This window comes from Protopterus annectens, chromosome 2.part2 (genome assembly GCF_019279795.1).
Source record: "Protopterus annectens isolate FY-2018-M chromosome 2.part2, PAN1.0, whole genome shotgun sequence".
Taxonomy (NCBI): domain Eukaryota; kingdom Metazoa; phylum Chordata; order Ceratodontiformes; family Protopteridae; genus Protopterus; species Protopterus annectens.
Window position 1 is genome coordinate 189,780,717 of NC_056730.1, and position 17,637 is coordinate 189,798,353.

The following is a 17,637-nucleotide window of genomic DNA, read 5'->3' on the forward strand; positions in this document are numbered from 1 at the left end:
AATAACATCCTCCAGTAACTCGCTCCAGCCACAAGATCTCCGAAAAGTTTTAATTTTAGTTTAAGATAGTCGAGTTCCATTGTAAGCCGTGTTGTATTTGGTCCAAAAAAAATTCTCACACCACTTGAACTACTACAAAACCAAGCATTTTATAGGTGACCCAAAATCATGACCAGATAAAAAGTAAATGAAGGCACCTGGGTCCAGTAAAACAACACAATAAGCTTAATACTCATGGAACTGAAAACTTAAAACTCCAAACAAATGTCTCTCTGAGTAGAACAGATCAACATTTATTAAAACGTTAAACAAAAATAAGCTAGCCAGTGTTTAGAATATTTTGAACCAAATACATATTTGGATTCCCAAGCATAAAGTACTAAATTAACCTTGGTAATTAGTACAGTGAGAATCGTTGTTTTTCAGCAATAGACTTGTTTATATCCATTCCCCATCAAGATGCGTTGGAATTATTTTAAGAGGCTATATGAAATTTAACAAGTTTAAGTGAGACAATGTTGAATTTTATTATGACTGCTGTGGAATTCATATTGTTGAACATTTTTTTCACTATTGAAGGGAAATATTTTAAAAAGATAAAAGAAGTGGCAATGTGTGCAAATTGTGCAACCATTTACACCAGTTTAGTACTTTATGAGTTTTTAAGCTTATTGTGTTGTTTTACTGGACCCAGGTGCCTTCATATTCTATAGTTATAACAGTAGTATCTTGTTATGTAAGGATCAGTGGGTTGCTGCATTAACAAGTCTCTATGAAGGTCAGAAGAAGGCCTTAAAAATTAAGAAAGCATCTTTCACTGTTGTGTATATGTGAGTGTCTCATATGAATCAAGGATTCATTCAGTGGGGTCTATATCACGAAATCGAATGTTGTGAATACTGAATACCGGAAGGCCGAACTTGGTAGTTCAAAAGTTGAGAATGTCGAAGCCGCGGAAACCCAGGGAAAGAATTCAGTTGGCCGTTTCTGCGGCTTCGGGATTTTCAGACCAGGTCAAGGTAAGTATATGAACGGGAAGTGACAGACTTTAGGGTTAGGGCGCGGGTCAGGTAAGTGTGCGGTACTGACGGACTTTAAGGTTAGGGCGCGAGTCAGGTACATGTGTGGTAGTGACGGACTTTAGGGTTAGGGCTGGGTTAAGGATAGCGCATAGATAGTGGTGTATGTTAGGTTTAGTGTAGGTTTTGAAGGTGTTTGGTGTGATTGTGTTATGTGTGTGTTTTTCGGAAGAGCAAATTTTTTCCCTGGGAAAAAAATTTGCTTTTTTGAAGTGTCGATGTTATCTGAATTCGATCTTCCAAATTTGAACTTATGGTGTTCGACATTTTGGAAGTTCAATTCCGTGATATAGACCCCATTCAATGGTGGTTCATAACAGAGACAGAGTAACTGTCAATATAAATTCTGTCTGAGAAAAATTGCATGTAAGTCAAGTACACTCATATATTATGATGTACTTTTACGGCAACCTCTATTTGAAGATTTACTGTTACAGCTTGTATTCTTACTTAAACACAAATGCGCTTACCAAAATTATGAGGCAGCATTGCCTGGCAATGAATCCTAGGTATGCATATGTGTATATATATATATATATATATATATATATAAATATATATGTATATATATATATATATATATATATATATATATATATATGTGCACACACACACACACACACATATATATATATATATATATATATATATATATATATATATATATATATGTGTGTGTGTGTGTGTGTGTGTGTGTTTACTATCAAATTTGCAAACGGAGCTGGTCCACAGATGGAAAATTCGAAAGTGGGAAGTTCAAATTTCCATCCTGCTGTACATCTCCATGTTCGAAAGTTTATATCAGCAAATGCAGTGTGCATTCACTGATGTGAACTCAAAGTATTGTATGGGGATTATGGAACAGTGCCATGTGGAAACTCATTCCTTTCCTCACTGTAGTGCGATTTCAGAGTTAGAATATATAGTTAGCAGGGGGTGTGGTGGTGCAGGGGGTCTTACCCCCATGCAAAAACATGATGTGAGGTATAGATGTTTCATTTACATGAGCTCCTATATGAACATCACGTGATGTTTTCGGAGACAATATCGAATCTGCTGACTTCAATCAGCTGATTCGACATTGTGCCGTACTATTGATGTTGCTATTCATTGTTGTGATTTGTTGCTGTAATCGGCATTTATTTTGCCTTTTGCAAATTTGATAGTAAGCATATACATATATATATATATATATATAGATACACACATATATATATATATATGTACATAGACACTCACAAATGCACGCAGACCAAGGCTTAGTGGAAAGGCTATAACCAAAATAAGAAACTAACAGCCTGAGTTAGGAACAGCAGTAGAAATGGGAGTCATGCTTTCAAGCTGATAGCACTGTTCATGTGGAGATGCAAAATGCGTCACTGCTGGATTTTAAGTCAAGAATTCCATGAGCTGTTTCTGAAAAGTAGCTTAGTCATGATGCATTCAGTTGCACAACTAAATAATCTATTTGTTTTACTTGCTGAGTTACATTTGTTTTTAAGTTGCTTAATTGAGCTACAAACTGTTTTATATTAATATCGTTGATTAGGCTCTGTCTTTAAGGCATACCTGTTAACTGCTACGATTAAGGCATAGCAGTAGGATTTTGGCCGTTCGATTTCCTCTTGCTCCTTTTAGATTTACACCTGTTTATGAGTTTATACCATGTTAAATAAATACACTAATCCTATACAAAGATTTTTTTATCACTAATTATAAATGGATTAATAAATAAAGACCTTCTCTTGCAAAAAATAAAAAAGTGCTTCTCTCTCTGACCCTCTGCTGTAACTTTTAGGTTAGTGCTCTGATTTGTAATGCTTGGAGGTACAGAGGTATGTATTAAGGTGCACCTAAACATAAGAGGTGAGTTGCAGACAAGCTACCTCCACTGCTAGTCATTTCATAGGGCTTCAGCAAGGCATTTCCTTGCGCTTACACAACAACAAAACTCCTGTGCTGAAAACATTTACCAGTGAAGGAGAAACATACAGATCGAGCACAGTATTAGCTCTGATAATTAGTACCACCAGATAAGTGGGTATCAAGTCAGGGATGCAGTAAAATGAGGGAAAGAACAGAAGTTCTACACACTAAGAAACTACTAGATGCTCCTTTCATGGATCAAATGGCAATAGGGGGAACAAGAATAGAATCAGAGTTCCCCCTGTACTGATCAGTAAATAAAAGTAGATGAAATGTGGGAAATTTAAAGAAAAGACAAGAAGATCACAAGAGGATCACTGTTGGGCTTAAACCTATATCTGAAAACTAATACAGACTAACTCAAATGGTAAAAGTGATAAAAGGGACGAAGATATGCAGTGTCATGCATTCAGGAAGGTTAGTGATAGACAGGAATAGGCATTATAAATGTACGTCAGCAAAGAGAGGTAAAGGGAGATGAAATCTTCAAAACACGTGCAACCAGGAGTACATAACATAAAGGATTGTAATTGAGTCTCAGATCATTATCATGTTATTATGTGTCTGAGACACATATGCTAAGCAATTAATTTTGGCATCTCTGTAGAGAACACATAAAAGATGGTTGTGATTGGAGAACCAATCATAAACATGCAGAGTGTGGAGCTTTATCTGTTCCATGCACTGTCAGTTACAGGAAAATAAAATAAAGAAATCATAGGAATGTAAAGTATTTACCAGCTTTGAAAGCCAACGCACCACATGTTTGCTTATTTATTTATTGATTGATTTTGTTTACTAGGAAGGCCCACCTGGGTCATAGATACCCATTTTCAGTAGGAGGCCTCGGGAGTAATGCTCCGGTACATATACATTATGTATCACATTTTGTTTACAAGGTAGGATGTTTGGTAACAGAGGAGATAGTATTTTAGTGACTTATGGATACATTCTATAACTTTAACAGTGGCAGTGTATAGTACAATAATTAAATTAAAAACAGTGGAATAATAGTTCATACAGATAAGGCATAGAGCAAATATATACTGACAGTTATAAAAAATAAAGCTTTTGAAAAGAAGAGTGCAGAGACAGAGATAATTAAGCCTAAAAGTTGAATGGAAAGATGTAAGTAAAAGAGGATAGAAAGAAGGAAGAGAGGTGGGACAACTAAAAGTGAAGTAGGAAAAGTAGCTGGTGGTAAAATAGGAGGTGGAGCAAGTGTCAGCCAATACTGGTACATTAGGAGGTGGAGCAAGTGTCAGCCAATACTGGTACATTAGGAGGTGGAACAAGTGTCAGCCAATACTGGTACATTAGGAGGTGGAATAAGTGTCAGCCAATACGGGTACATTAGGAGGTGGAGCAAGTGTCAGCCAATACTGGTACATTAGGAGGTGGAACAAGTGTCAGCCAATACTGGTACATTAGGAGGTGGAACAAGTGTCAGCCAATACTGGTACATTAGGAGATGGAACAAGTGTCACCCAATACTGGTACATTATAGGTTCATAGGTTCATAGGTTTATACTAGGCTATCTGCCCTAAGGCATTTATAAGCCTAGCCCAAATTTTTGTGGCTTACGCCACCCCTTATATGAAAAAATACTGTGCCCATTAGTTTGTTGTGCCTCTGTCCAGCAGTGACACAGAGATGATTCCCGGGATAAACCTATGATCTCCCATCCACAGGTCAAGATTTCTCTTGAACAGAGCCAGCGAGGTGCTCTGCCTCACATGGACCGGGATTTTATTCCACAGCATAGGGAGTCTCTGAGTGATAAATCTATCCCTCCAGCACGTCCTATTTATATCTGTGCTAAGGTTTAAGTTGCTTGCTCTAGTGGTTTTGGTGGATTTGGATTTTTTGAGGTGGATCATGTCCATTAATTCCGGGTTGGACATGGCCTTGTATGTCAGGCACATGTCACCTCTGAGCAGACGATATGCAACTGAATAGAGCTGGAGTTTCTTCAATCTGGCAGCATATGACAGATTTTGGAGTCCCTTTATCCTTTTGGTGAGGAACTTTTGGGGTCTCTCCAATTGCTGCAGATGTCGGGTGAGATACATCCCGAATGGGGCATTGTACTCGATCATTGGTCTGATAAGTGAAGAGTACAGGGGAACAATGACCTCACTAGATCTGGATGTGAATCCCTTCATGATCAGGTGGGCAATGTAGAAGGTCTTTCTAACCACTTTAGCAACGTGAGTGTCAACGCAGCAGGAGATTCACTTCACTTGTTTGCGGGAAGAAAAACTAAAATGAGCCAAACTACCTTAAAAATTGAAAGAATAGAAGGAGTGGTATGTGGCATCATAATATAGTAAGGCAGCCAAGGGAGAAGCCATCTTTGTGCATTAAACTTAAGATGGCAAAAATCGACATTAGCATTGGGTATAAAAGGGAGAAGGGTAATTACCGTACCTTCTATATTGTCTAGTTCAGTGATTATAGCTGATTTTTATGGGCTGAATCAAGAGAACGTTGCTGTGTTTACTGAATCTGAAGCTGCATTAACAAAATAAGTAATTTTCAAACTCCAATAATACTTGAAAGGATTTCATTGTAGCAGCAGATGATGATTAAGATAAAATGCCTATAGGGAAACCTATACTCAGTAAACATTATAAGTATATCAAAGTATGGCTAATGACATTTCAGCTAACATACGTGTGGTAAGCATTATATCTCAACAAGAAGGAATTCATCTACTTATCCCCCCATACTGGGACAGCGAGTAGAATTGATTACTGGCTTATTAGTAACTCATTACTGGACAGAATTAATATGGCTGAGATCGGACAGGATATTATTCCAGATCATTGCTTAGTCTGTTTCAACATTACCAATTATTTTTTTGGGTCTGAGTCTCAGAGCAGGTAAGGGTTGACCTGTTCCTCCTGGACAACCCAGTAACATGAATGCAGACTAAAAAAATAGGTGTGACAATACTGGCAAAAAGACCAGAGTAGTAAAATAACTTTATTTACTCAGTGAGAGTGTTTCAAACTAATGCATTTAAAATTTAAACATTTTTTAAAACAACAAATAAGAAGGAGATCCAAGACAGACAGATAGTACAGAACAACAAAGTACCTTTAATTGCTGACAATACATGACAGTAGGCTGTAGCAAATTATTGCTGTTATGCAAAATGAGCCATATCAAAAAAAGGAGGAGAAAGCCTTGTAATTGTCCTACAAACAAGTAGAAAAGTCTGAGGTTATTCCATTGGGTGAAACAAATCCACTGCCCTAAGTTACTAACCCATAGGTTAAAGAAAACAAGAACATATATACTGAGTATAAGACATCCAAATGGGCAGCTGGTCCATTGTGGCCAGAAAATTAATCTAGCTATACAAATATTCTATCAAAATCTATACAGAGAACCAGCAGGTATCTTGAAACAGTTGTGGGATTACTTCAGTAGCGTGATTGTCTGGCCCACATTGACACAACAAAAACAACAACAATGAATATTAACCAAGGATATACCAGTTAGGAAAAATAAATCAAGCAATCAGAACACTTAGTACTCCTGTACTGTTTCTTCTTGGCGGAATATTAGTTTTTGTGTGATTTCTGTGGTGTTAACACTTAGGTTGGGGATATCCCCAACGCCAGGGGGAATACCAGTGGAAGCCTTCAAAGTGCTAAACTTAGAATCATCTTCTGCTGTTTTCCTCTCATTGTATAAAGACTAAGAGAAATCAGTTACTACTTTATCAAGTTAGGACAGCAACTATTAATACACTCCCAAAAGAGGGGAAGGACCCACTAACGTCATACAACTATAGGCTGATTTCTGTAACCCAGTGCAAGCAGATATCTTAGCCAAAGTCCTTGTGGCTCACATGGATACAATTACAGCTGCAGGAATCAACAGCACCCAACAAAGGTTCATGGTGGGTAGACAATGGATCCTAGGGATACTTAGACCATTTTACAACATTCAGCAGATAAACCAAAGCCATCAGATGCACTCTCTTTATAGACTTTAACAAGGACTTATATTCCCTTCACTGGGATTAGCTACAAGCTACAAAAGTTTGGTTTTCTTGACTATTTTTTTGTCATGGTACAGAGTTATTTACATTCATCTGTTGGTAAAGTAGTAACAAATGCTACCAATTCCATACATTTTGAAATTTACTAAGGTACAAGACAGGACTGTCCGTTCTTTGCAGTGGAAGACCTAAGTCTGTTTATAAGACAAAACTTGTGTCCACCAGGGCATCGAGATTCAAGAAACTAATAAAACACAGATATATGGTTTGCAGATGACTTTACACTGTGGATGATGAATACACAACAGCACCTAATGCAGCTGCTAGAAGTGTTTCATAAATGTGATGCAATTTCAAGATAGAAGTAAAGTGGAATAAAACAGCTCCATTGCCATTAAATCCAGATCGCCTAGCATTGCAAATATTGTAAGGACTTGTGGAATTAAATAGGCCACCTTACACGTGTACCTAGGCATTCAGATTAATAGCCAGTTTCCTGGCAAATTCATAGGCAATTTAAACACCATCAACAAGGACTGTAAAGAGAGGATTATTTTGTTTTAGCCAGTAATGCTACCATTAAGATGTTTATTGCAACAACATTTTTGTTTCTCTCCCACTGCAAATCGGGGCTAGTTCAATATCCTGTGACACAGAAATTACAGAAGGCAAGTGTAGCACACTTCTGGAATAAGTCTAGGCTTGCAAGCAAAATGTTTATGGCCAAAAAGAAATATTGGGGGATTGGATTGCTAGATCTAAATAGGTTTGCTTTGAATTCTGATCTGGTACATTGGGTTTCAGTTTGCACTAAATCCCAACCCTTATGGGTCATGGATGAATTATATCTCATTTCATTATCCCCCAACAAAAAAGAGTAAAGTTTTGGGATCCAGGAGGATACAAGAGGAAACTAAGGAATCATCTTGTGAAGGTTGGGTTAACGGGGTGATGTCAAATTGTTGGGTCCATATCTAGATCAATCACAAGTTATGTGTTGAGAGACAACCATTATTATGGTGATATTGTATTCAAGGGGATATTTTTTACTGGCGAGATCTTGCTTTACCTGGGGGAGAGTTTCTTTAACAGTGGTCTTTATTAGAGGACATTGTCAAAATGGTAATCTGAATTGGTGGCAATATTTACAAATAAGTATTAAGTACAGGGAGATAGACATGAATGGAATTACCCCACTGACCTAGGTCACAGAGATGGATAGCTAACCCAAACTAATCCCTGACATACTGTCTCCATTGTTTACTGAAATCTAGATGACTATAGCCACAGGGAATCTGAGAGCAGTAGACCCAGGTGGTCAACGGTCCTGAATATACCATTAGAAGAAATTATGTGGAACTCAATTTTAACCATGAGCTATCATTGGTCCTCTTTGCATCTGCTATACTTTACACATTTTTTGTGTTTCTGGTGGATTACTTTAGTCAAGTGAAGCTTAGAGGTCCTGGGGCAGGCAATGCTGGAGGTGTGGGGAGTGGGAGGCTACCTATCTGCATTTGATTTGGACTTGTGGTATGTGTTTAGACATCTGGAAAATGGTGCCATCTGCAGTTCAATATGCTGTAAGGAAGACCATTCCATCTTTGGCAGATGAAAGATTCTGGATCTTAGGCATTAGTTAATCCAGGTGCAGACAATAGTTACAGAAGTTACAGTATTTGTCAACACTGGAAATAACTGTGAAACATTACTACAGACTTACACTGTTACAGTAATCTGCTGTGTTCAGCCATAAGATCAGACTCTGCATGCAGACGTTTGAATGAACTCTGCTGCATTTTCATGTATGTTTTGGGTAATCTTGTTTAGTGTGTTGAAAATATGTCACTAAAATAATGTATTGTCAGTGTTTCAATAAAGCTGTTATTCACACACACACACACACACACACACACACACACACACACACACACACACACACACACACAAACATATTTAATGTATTTGCATATCTAATGATCCTTGCTCAATTTCATGTTTATTGAAACTTAAAAGCTTGTTGAAGTAACGTAGTTCTAATGTTAATACTTATTGTTGTATTTTAATTGCTTGTTCTTATTGTGTATAGTTTACAGTTAGATTTTATGTTTTAGGTTATCCCTGACCCTAAAAGTTTATACTTATTTGTTTGCTAATTTATTGCATACTGTCTTTATTCAATTACTACGGCTGTCTTAACCTTGTCTTAACCTTGTAGCTTTAAGCTTAGATGGTATTTGTGTAGTTATGGGTTGCTAAGGGCGGGGATAGGAATATATACTATCTGTTATAGATTGTTTTGTATCATATGACATGTAACACAAGTTTTAAATATTTTCAGTAGGGAGTTGTATAATTTTATCTGATGAAGTTTGGAATTTTTCCAAACGAAAAGCACTTCATTAAATTGTTTTTCATCCCGGTGTGTTGATACTTGGTCACCTTTTGTTTTCACACATTTTCATGTATGTTTTTGGTAATCCTATTTAGTACTGAAATAATGAATTGCTAATGTTTCGATAAATCTGTTATTCACACACACGCGCACACACACACACACACACACACACACACGCACACACACACACACACACACACACATAAAAATATATATATATAGGAGGTGGAACAAGTGCCAGCCAGTACTGGTACATTAGGAGGTGGAACAAATGTCAGCCAATACTGGTACATTAGGAGATGGAACAAGTGTCATCCAATACTGGTACATTAGGAGGTGGAACAAGTGTCAGCCAGTACTGGTACATTAGGAGGTGGAACAAGTGTCAGCCAATACTGGTACATTAGGAGGTGGAACAAGTGTCAGCCAATACTGGTACATTAGGAGGTGGAACAAGTGTCAGCCAATACTGGTACATTAGGAGGTGGAACAAGTGTCTGCCAATACTGGTACATTAGGAGGTGGAACAAGTGTCAGCCAATACTGGTACATGAGCACAGCCAGGAGGAGGATGGGAAGTCCTGTAAGGATTGTTTAAAGGATAAAAGACTACAAATTGACCTGATGGGTGGGGGTAGAATATTCCAGCTTTTGGCTAATAAGTAGGAGTAGAGGCTTTTTCCTGCTGTTTTACTCGGTTTAAAATTTGTCAGGAGTTGTTTGTCCTCATATCTCAATGATCCATTGGGAAGGTAGGTGAGAAGTATAGAATGAAGGACAGGGCAGGCTGTAAATGGGAAAATCAGGTTGTGTGTCAGATTGAGTTGTATATAGCTAAGGTGGTGGGAAAGTTCAAGCCTTTTAAGGGACTGGAGAGCATTACAGTGATGGGTGTTGTGAGTGACACTAGCAATACATTTTTCAGTCTTATTGTAACAGGATTCTAGGTTATGTTTTAGAAAAGTCGTTAAGTTGGTTAACATAGGGGCTGCATATAGGAGTGAGGGTAATAGAAAAATATTAGCAAAAATAGTTTTGGAAACATGCACTAGACAGCAGCATGCCTTTCAATTTCTTTGCTTAAGAATAGTGGATAAATTCAGAAACAATGCAGATACAAATGATCAAAATCAGGGACATTTTTTAAATATTGCTGTAATTCACTTAAAAAGTTGATAGAATAACAGGTTTTACATTAAGATTTTTGAACAATAAAAGAATTAAACTCTTGTCTGACATTGACTTGCTGTAATCCTCAGTGTTTTATCAGTCAAGAATTTTATGAGGCATAGGACAAAAATATGAGGCAAAATCAGGGATATTCTGCAAAATCAGTGACAGCTGAGTGTTGTATACCAGACAGAAACAACGTATTTCACTGACAGAAGGCGAAACAGCTTTTAAAAGATGTTACATACCTTGTTCTGCCATACTTTGTTAACATGATAAAGTTACGTTCAAAAAGATTTTAAAAGATGTTGTACCTTCTGCATCTGTTCCTTGTCAACTGGTATTGTCTGTTGACCATCTCTACATAGAGGCCCTGTCTTAGCAGCACATAGGGTGTCCTTGACAAGGTATTGTTAAGCACAATTAAGGGCTGTTAAGATTGGGCCTCGTGCTACAGAAGTGCTTAACAAATGCATCTTGTCCCAATTTCAGAGCATAATCATAAATCTGCATGCAATGCAATTGCATTACAAAAGTCAAACCCTGACCCCTTGCATCTGGTGATTAATCTTAAGCTATTGAAAATTAAAACTACAACTTGAACCAGCTGCAATACTGAGCATAGAAAATGCTGACCCGTGGCAGAAAATAGAGAGGGTAACATTTTATGAAAGGTATACAGTGGAAGGAGATGTGTACAGATGGGTAAAGGTTAGGCATGTTTTGGAGGTTAGGTACTGCTTTCACTTAAAGCTTGTGTTGGGTGTTTTATTCTGGCCTCAAAATAATGAAGCAGCTGTAAAGCCGGCATTCGTTTTTGTTCAATTTCCACTTTACAACTACAACATAACCTCTCTGCACAGAAGAGGAAGCACAAGCAACTACCAGGCGTGTTCAGAAACTGCTATTTAGGCTTTCCACAGAAGGAAATAGCTATTATAAAGGCTTGAACACCTGACCGACCACTGTTTACAGTTATAACATCTTAGACTTGAAATTAAACAGTAGTCTTTGTGAGAAGAATAGAAGGTATACCTTGTTATATTATCTGTGGCTGTTGCTTCTATGCAAGAAAAAAAAAACACTGGTAACAGTTTTGTAGTATTCCTTGTCTACAAACCAAAATAAAAAAATTCCATTTCCAGAAAATAATGTATCAAGATTATTCTGAAGGAAGTTAATACTTACATATTCTGATAGTATGCAGAGGTTTGTCATACTCATTGAAGTCATTGTATAATGTATCTGTTACTTTTTGTATTCTTGATATTTGTGTTTGTTTCCTTACATAGTGCCAGTTCCCCTAGTAGTGTGCTCCACACAAAGACATCTATGGGATTGCATCAAACATTGCCTTACAACTAGGCATAAATGTGTTTTTTAACTTAAAAACAGAAGGGCCAGCAAATAAGTTACATTTAGCAAGCTAGCTGTATGGGGCCTTCTACAGAATTTTTTGAGGAGTCTTGCACTGGATGATAGTTGTATTGCAGAATCATGGTCTACCTGACAAATCTTCATAGGTCACTATTAGACTTAACTGGAATCTAGCGATAGTCTTGCTTTTGGCAAAGCAAGTTTGAGTAGAATTCTGTCATGACTTTTGCTCTCTGTATACCTGTTTAGATTCACACTGAAGCGTTACTTCTGAATGCAGAATCTACTATGCTTAATCTGTTATTACTACTGTCTGTGTTTTCCATATTATAAAACAATAGTAGAGTTATGTTGCTATTCGCCATAATGCATTTCTGATACCAGGGCAGGGAAAAGGGCTTGACTGTGGCTTGTAACGGGTAAGATAGGTATGATTGATCATGCCTTCTTTAGCCAGATGTTTCCTTAAAGCTGCACGTATTCAGGTCTGAACTAGCCACTCAAACCTGCATCATAAGTTGAGTCTTTAGTTTTTAAGAAATTTTAAGCATTCACTATCCTCCTTACTCATGAACCCCTCTACCTGCAGGAGTTTGAAATGACAAATAAAATGTTACAATCCCTGAAAAGCTTGTACAGCTTATTGGTTACTGCTGCAGGCAGATGAGGATTCCTCCCCTATTTCCTCTGCTCATTGATGTTTACTTAGTAAATGACACAGTTAAGGAAGTCCTGCTGCTGTTGTAAGTGCAGAAACATATTTTCCCAAGGAAACAGTAGAACCTTTGTCATCCCAACATCATGTGCAAAAATGGGAAAAAGGGGGTTGTAGATGGATGGATGGATCCGAAGGCTGAAAACTGGAGACTATGTGCAGAATCATTCCTTTAAAATACAGAATGCTTCCAAAATGATGTCGGCACGGGGATGGTCAGAGTCCAACTAATACCTAAGGAACATCCCATGACCTTGGTAAAAGAGCAGCACTGCAATTTACATATTAAGAATGAACTTTAAAGGTCACTTTCAGAGATCTACCCTTATTTTAAGCATTTGCATAACTAACTTTTCTATCAAAGTATTGCTAGAAGAATGTTGTCTTGCACGAAGGGCATCAGTCCTTCTTACCCTATCTTTGCAAGCGCCCTTCTTGGGTCTATAATATTAATGGTTATTCTGTTGTAACTGCGATTATCTATAGTAATACTTAATATGCCGTTGAATGCATTTACATTTCTGCTTATGTCTGCTTGAAGTAGTTCACATTTTCCTTTCAGCATCATGCTTTGGGTCACTTTAAATTTCTATACTTCTATGCATAATCAAGCTAATGCATTGTAACAGTTTTAGCTAAAGCAGTAATTTCATTTGGTAGACTATGGCAAAAATAAAACTGCATTTTAAGTTAGTATATATATATATATATATATATATATATATATATATATATATATATATATATATATATATATATATAAAACTAACATTTCACCCCAGAGACTCTGTGTCAAACCTGACAACATAAAGGATTTGCTGAGAGTATTTTGCTAAATTATGTATTTTTTTTACAGAACATAACACATTTCTCATGGTGGATTCATAACATTTTATTTTACAGTTTATTACTAAACTGTGCCTAGGAAAGGTATTTAAACAGAATTTTTGTTTGTAGATTTGCTGCTGCTTTAAAGAGCTTCAAGTCACTGAACCCATTAATACTTTTCAGTGGAGACTGTTTAAGTCCCTCACTTTTAAGTACGACTACAAAAGGCAAACACATGATTCCAATTCTGAATGCGCTTGGAGTTCACAGTGCAGTATTTGGTAGGTAATGACTATTTAAGTTAATGTTGGTATCTTTTAATTTTTCAGGTACAACAAATTAACAGTTAATTCTTAGCTGGTATTTGTGTCACTGCATGTTAAATGTGGTGAGACAATTTTCTCCACTTGTATAATGCTCTTCTTTTACTGTTTTACTGCTGCTCCATACTCAGATATATATCTGACATGACGTAACTATTTTGTGCCTGGTCAGTATTCTTATATATGTCTTATATTTATGTTAAGTTCCTCATCTGATCTTTGTGTAAGTACTTTAAGTTCTCTGCTTGGCATTCTATTGCTACTGTTCCAGAAGTGTTTTACTTGTATCTGGTACCATCCAGACAAAGCTAAGTGCTTTTGATTGCTAAATCGCTCCTGCTTAAGTTATTATGAGTGGTCTCTACTGGTTCCTGTTTTTATTTGTGTATTTCACTGTATTTTTGTAAAAAAATAAAATAAAATTGCTCTTCCTCTCTGTTACTTATGTAAGACTGTCTTGAATTTGTTTTAAGTGAGGGATTTCAAGCTAATTGTTCAACTGGTGTGTGGTAACATTGCACTTGTGGGTCTCTTTTACTGTGTTTTTACATCAGGAGGACTAGGTTTATTTTTGTGGCATGAGGTGGTGCTTGGTCTGAATTGAAAGACACACACAAGAGCTCATAGTGTAGTTGTTTCATTGGCCAAAGGACATGTCCTCCCTGTGGTCACGTGGGTTTCCTCCGGGTGCTCCAGTTTCCTCCCACATCCCAAAGACATGCAGTAGGTGAATTTGGACACTCTAAATTGGCCCTAGGTGTGAGTGTGTGCATGTGTGTGCCTTCTGTGGAAGGTTGGGCGCCGGGCTGGCAACTCGACACTGTAAAACTCCACTGCCAATCATGAGTGGACAGATGATCCGCTGTGGCGACCCCTGACCAGGAAAAGCCGAAAGAAGAAGTTAGTTTTCTTTTTTCTGTGCTGCTATAAATATGGAGTGTTAGCCCAGAGGTGCTCACCGCACAGCAGCAGATAGCAGTGCCCTGTACAGTAGCAAACTCACAGAATGCAAATGTTCGCTATAGAACAGGCCATAAAAGCGCAAATACCTTGCGCACCAACAAGCTTAGAGCAGGTGGGTGGGCATCAATTGACAATACCTACAGTTTTAGTAATTCAGTATTGTTTAAACATCAAAGTTAGTAGAATTTAGTACTATTTAACATAATCTGTCCCAAATAAAATACCTTTTTTAATCTGTGCCAACAAATCAACCTTAATAGCCTTCTAACCACAGTGCAACCCCCCCCCCCCATAGCTCAACAATCAAGGGAATAGACAGCATGGATATGCAGTTTCCTAACTTCTGTATAAGCAGTTTGGTGGATATGGCCATCTTGAGACAATATAGCAGTTGCCTCTTGTTTACCAACAACCACTTAATCCTTAAAGAAGCAGACACAGTATGTAAGAGGTGTCCTTACACAATGACACTGAAGGCTAAACTCTTGCATACAAGCACACATCAGGTTGTTGAAACCATACACACAACACACACCTCACATACAACACACGCACACTCACACATAGATTAACATATGATAAGACACTTAAAAGCAATCTTCCTAAACAACAAAGATTGCTGAGACTGCCAGATGGCAAAGCTATGCAGTGGCAAGCCCAAAGACACTCAAAAAAACAACACCTAATACCACACATACAGCAACTCTCAATGGAGCCCCCAATACTAAGCCCCTAAGGCAAGCAACACACACTTCCCAGGACTCTTGTCATGGGGGACTCCACTGTAAGACATACTGATGCCCCTCTAACCTAACAAGGAGAAGATAATGGTTAGTTGCGTATCTGTAGCCAGTATCTGCCAAGTAATGGCCTTACTCAGGTCATTACAGCACAGGTACCAGTATGATTTAATCGTAGTCCATGTAGGTGTAAATGACCTGAGACATACCTCCCTGGACTGTATGTAGAGAGTCATTAGGGAGCTCTCAGAATATGTAACTCATGCTGTTATCAGCCTGGCATTGAGCAGCATAGTACAATCACCAAGGATGATACCACAATATGAGCAAAAGATGATTGATTTTTAACAGCTGGATGTTTCTGGTGTCATTCTAAGTGGATCAGATAGTTGTCAGATTGGGAGGAGGATTTGGTTAACAGACCACATCATTTACCAAGGATGGTCTGCATTTGTCCCCTCTAGGCTTTCAAATACTGGCTAAAATGTTATCCACCCTATAGTACCTTTTTTAGACAATGCCAGATTGACAAACCTAACAATATAGCAAAATCAACTCAACTGAACCTTAAGTTGTTACTGCTCAATGCCAGAAGCGTAAATGAAAAACTGCGCTCCCTCTAAGCCCTCCTGACAACTGTGCAGGTATCACAATATGCTTTAAAGTGGCAGAGAGTACCTGGCAGTGCAAGGTTTTAGTGCCTTCCACACTTTTAGACCACTAGTTACACAGACAAGTGCTAAAGGAGGAGGTATCTTGATACACAACAATAGCAAGCATGCCTCTAAGTTGGTCAAACAGTATGATACTCTGGAGTTCCTCCACATTCAGATCACCTTAGACAAAATTCCATACCATATCTTAGCCAGCTATAGGTCACCCTCCATGTCCCAAGAAGCTCACAATGCATATTTGGACCTACTGAGAACACTTAACATCCAACCTAACACCCTACACATGGAAGACTTTAATTACTCCTCTATAGACTGGGAATCCTATATGGTCTCAAATATACAGGCACAGAGATTCCTGGGCTTTGTAAATACCAAACAGTGAATACGCCCACTAGGGGCTCCAGCATACTGGGCCTCATAGTCACAAATATGGGAGAATGCTGCACACACACCTCCATCTTATCCTTCCTGGTATGGTCCAATCATAAAGCCCCCTCCTTGGAAATCAAAATCAACTCTGTAATCCCAGTAAAATCAGTAACAGTTAGGAACTGTTACACGGCATTAAGGCTGCTCTACCTACCTACTAGGACTAGCCCCAGAAACAAACTGCCCTGGTGGCATCCAAAATTAAGCAGGGTATAGTGAGTGGTATGACAGAACAACTGTGGCAAGGCTGGCCACCTGGTGGTGTGAACCTTGACTCTAGATGATTGTCAGTGTTGCAGTGACATCCCGACTACATGTACAAAAATGGGAAAAAGCGATTGTGGATGGATGGATGGATTTATGGCAAGAATCAGGAAGGATAATTCCCATAAAGATAAAAACTCTCTCATCAAACTAAATAGGCAATGAATACAGCTAATTAGGAAAAAAATAATAAAAAAGCCAACTTTGAGGTTAAGGTATCCTCCCAGGTGAAGGATAGCCATAAGGCATTCCAATCTTCAGCAATGTCACGAACTTCCAGGGCACACACTAATGTGCTGAACTAGTGGTTAATGGTGACACATTCACTGAGCCTGGAGATATAGTGAACCTGTTAGCAGACAAATTCTGTTCCAGCATTACCCCATCCCAACCACAACCATCCCCAAGAAATACCCTCAAACATAACCCTTTCGACTATAAGAAGGGAGTGTGTACTGGCTGTACTCACTAAAACCAAGGACACTGCCTGAACCATGCAAGATAACATCCCAGGATACCTCCTGAACAGTCTAAATTAGACTTTGTGTTAGGAGAATGAAGGACTGAGACAGTCGTCCCCCTTCATAAGGAAGGACCTTCAACAGATTCTGGAAACTACAGACCCATTAGTCTGACTAGTTTTAGTTGCAAAGCCATGGAAAGAATTATCATGAAAATTATCAACAAAGACTTAGAAGACTTCTAGATACTGGATCCATCGCAGTTTGGTTTTGG

The 17,637-nt window shown here is 38.2% G+C and overlaps 1 protein-coding gene across 1 annotated transcript in view; it reads left to right on the plus strand.

Annotated features, from left to right (window-relative positions):
- Positions 1–17,637, plus strand: part of LOC122795930 (trifunctional nucleotide phosphoesterase protein YfkN-like) — a 590,353-nt gene that overhangs the window by 3,621 nt on the left and 569,095 nt on the right. The window contains exon 2 of the mRNA XM_044064413.1: positions 13,639–13,790. Within this exon, the coding sequence (XP_043920348.1) occupies positions 13,639–13,790 (152 nt within the window). The remainder of the gene's footprint in view (positions 1–13,638; positions 13,791–17,637) is intronic.